A 3,404-nucleotide genomic window follows, 5' to 3' on the forward strand; every position below is an offset into this window, starting at 1 on the left:
ACAGTACACGTCAGTTGAGCGCTGTCGCTCTGCGGCACTTGTTCTTTCAGCTTGTCGTATGAAAAAAGTGTTCGTCTGTGTGTGCAAGCATGAATTGACAGAAGTGCCAGAAATGTTTTATCGCAAATAGTTATTTCTCTTTCATGCACTGATATTATCCACTTTGTTGTGAATGAGACACGGTTTATTGAAATGTTGCATTATGTAGTTCTGCATGTTGTTCCAAATATTCTTGCACATATTTCCTGACACACGACGCCGGCAACAACTACATTTTCTACTTCTCTTCTCATCCGATAACTCCAGCATGTAGCTGCAGTATTTTCCGTGTTAAAATCTTTCGCATGTTACCTGTCACGTCAAACTGCTCACTGTTCGTCTATTATCAGCCGACATGCCATTACAGATAACGTTTCTAAAGAGAGACTAATTAAGCTGTACGGCCAAGTAGCCGAAGTTTTTCCCAACCGAAAAGTGAAGGACCTAGTTCCATTGTATAAGAAAAACCCGATGAAGAAAAATTGGCCAGAACATCCGAAGATGAGAAAACAAGCCGAGCGTAGCCTATCGCAAGGTGACGAGAGTGTTAGGAGTGTGAGAGCGACTGGGATGTGAGCGTTAAAGGGCATGCTGGCATCTCTCTTACTGGCTCAACGCGAACACCACCCAGCGTCGCGACGTGCAAGCTGTAGGTGCCCGTGTAAACGTCTAACCTCGAAGGTCATTTTCTGAAGGTCGGCTACGAATCGGGTCCGTTATTCGTTCACTTACACCGGGAAGCGCCGAACGACGACTCGGCCAGTCGCGCCCGTCGATCATGACAAATTTTGTTTGATTTGGTCAGACTAAAACACCCCGAGTTTAGCCCAGAGGTTCTGATTTCGTTTCGATTTTACTATGCTGCAATCTCAGATAGAAGATTCTTTAAGTGTTTTACGTGGGATATAAAAACACTTTTGAGCCAATGGCACAATTTTGAGCCAGGAACAGTAGATTGCATGTGACACAAGAGTAGACGTTTACACGGGTGCGTTCGATAGTAATGCTTATAACAGTCACCGTAGTTATGATAGGGTGGCATGCTTTTTCTCTGTTACTGTTATATATACTTATTACTATTATACTGTCATCTCATCTCTATACTGTACTATACTCTACTCTCTACTCTCTATACTGGCCCTCTGTGCCAAGTAGAACGTTGCATGCATGCAACGCGCCAAGAAAGGGTAAGTGTTACCACGTATCACACGAGCTTTACAGTCGTGGCAAGATTAACAACATTCGCATCTTTAGAGCACTCCTCCTCATCCACCTCTTTCTCCATCTTTTTATCCTCCTCTTTCTCTTCCTCCTCCTCCTCCTGTCTCCCCCTATGCAGCATTTCCGGGACAATGCATATCGCTACTCTAGGCAGACGTTAGGTTTGTTTCCATCGTCGTCATCGTGATTTTGCGTGTGCCCACAGAGCTGCTGCAGATCGCCGGGCTGGGAGATCGCAGCGCCCTCGGCCCCAACGTGCAGCGGCAGCAGGAGCAGGAGCAAGCGCGGCGCGCCAGCGACATCCTCGACTCCCACAAAGATGACCTGCTCATCGAGAAGAGCAACCTGCTCATGCTGGGACCCACCGGCTCAGGTACGCTCGCTTACTACCTGTGTTGAGCTCGTTACTACCTTAGTTATGCTCATTACTACCTTGGTTAAAGCTCGCACGCACGCGTTACCACCGGCTCAGGTACGCACGCTTGCTACCTAAGTTGAACTTGCGCGCTACGGAAAGTACGTGATTAATGCAAACACTCGTGCGTTTTTAGTTTTTGCATTAACACAAACATTGTAAAATATCCCAAATGACCACAATTATATTTGTAAATGTTTCTGTAAACAGAAACGCACTTGTGAATTGAAGTACGATGTTAGTGAAGAGAATTATAGATCAAAACCCTAGACTAGTACTATCGTAACTATGTTATGAAAGGGCAACTTATCACCCCTCCTATCTGATCTCAATATGGCGGCGGGGACTTTCCGATATATGGCTTGTTAACTAACCGACTGACGAGTTTGCTGTCGCTGCAGGGAAGACGCTGCTCGCGCAGACGGTGGCGCGCTGCCTCGACGTGCCGTTTGCGATCTGCGACTGCACGACGCTGACGCAGGCGGGCTACGTCGGCGAGGACATCGAGTCCGTCATCGCCAAGCTGCTGCAGGATGCTAACTACAACGTGGAGAAGGCGCAGCAGGGTAAGCGTCTCTGTGGGTGGGTGGGGGGGTCGTTCCCCTGATGATGTTCTGGGTCGATCGTACGCGGTCATCTGTCTCATTGCACATGTCGACAAACAGCGCCGCTGCGTGCAGGGGGGGAGGGAATGTTCCCCTGACGATGTGGTCCGGGTCGATCATGCAAAACGTCGCCTCGACGCGGTCGCACGTCTAGTTGCGCATGTCGACAAACAGAGCGTTGCCAGGCGCGTGGGGGGAACGTTCCCCCGCCGATGTGACGGTGGCCCGGGTCGGTCGCGCATAACGTCTGAATTTCATGTGGGAAAATTTAGACGGTTGAGTGGGTGCGTGGAGAATATACTTGTGTTTGTTTATTGAGGATAAAGAGGGCTACTTCTGTCCCGCCGCGTGCGAGAGGACTTCTTCATGATGATGTGACGGTGCTCCGGGTCGGTCGTGCAAAACATCTGGGGCCCGTTGTCAGAAACAAAATTAGTCGCAACATTAGTCTTAACATTAACTTCCACATGTTAACCGTTGACAGAAACATTGTAATGTTACGAGAACGAAAAATCCTCGCAAATATCCTCTTAACATTACGAGAGCCCAGACCCTCTTGTAACTTTAATATTAAGTTGAAAATAACACATTTACACTACGAATTACAATTATAGTGATATTATATTTTGTAATAATTAATAAAATGAATCAAAATCATTAATTATCTACCGCTAATAAAACAAAACAAAACATTTACAAATGGCGTATGGCATTTGTTCTCTTGTTTTAAAGGAATGCCAAGTTTGCCACGACTCTCGCGTCTCGCGTTACAGTGTGAGAATTTGTCTTGTTGTGCAGAATAAATTAATGACCACGTCGTTTTTCATCAAATATTATTTATATGTGGTTAGCCATCATAATATGCATAAATTACTGTGATGTACAATAAATGTGTATGAATTTGAATTTTTTGATCGGTTCTCATCCAATCAGCAGCCTTGTGATGAAGTTCCTGTTATCGTAAGTTTTCTAATAGCTGCGATGTGTTTCTGTCAATGCTACTCTCGTAACATTAACATTAGTCGTAAGTGTTATCTTAGCATTAACATTAGCATTAACTTTACGATGTTTCTGACAACGGGCCCCTGAATGCAGGGATGAGATTCTTCCGCGGATCCGCGGAA

At 46.0% G+C, this 3,404-nt stretch overlaps 1 protein-coding gene across 1 annotated transcript in view; it reads left to right on the forward strand.

Moving 5' to 3' along the window:
- Positions 1–3,404, forward strand: part of LOC106805328 (ATP-dependent Clp protease ATP-binding subunit clpX-like, mitochondrial) — a 22,534-nt gene that overhangs the window by 13,045 nt on the left and 6,085 nt on the right. Inside the window, exons 6-7 of the mRNA XM_014806879.1 lie at positions 1,466–1,633; positions 2,077–2,261. Coding sequence (XP_014662365.1) covers positions 1,466–1,633; positions 2,077–2,261 — 353 coding nt within the window. The remainder of the gene's footprint in view (positions 1–1,465; positions 1,634–2,076; positions 2,262–3,404) is intronic.

Source organism: Priapulus caudatus, unplaced genomic scaffold, assembly GCF_000485595.1.
Source record: "Priapulus caudatus unplaced genomic scaffold, Priapulus_caudatus-5.0.1 Scaffold110, whole genome shotgun sequence".
NCBI lineage: Eukaryota > Metazoa > Priapulida > Priapulimorpha > Priapulimorphida > Priapulidae > Priapulus > Priapulus caudatus.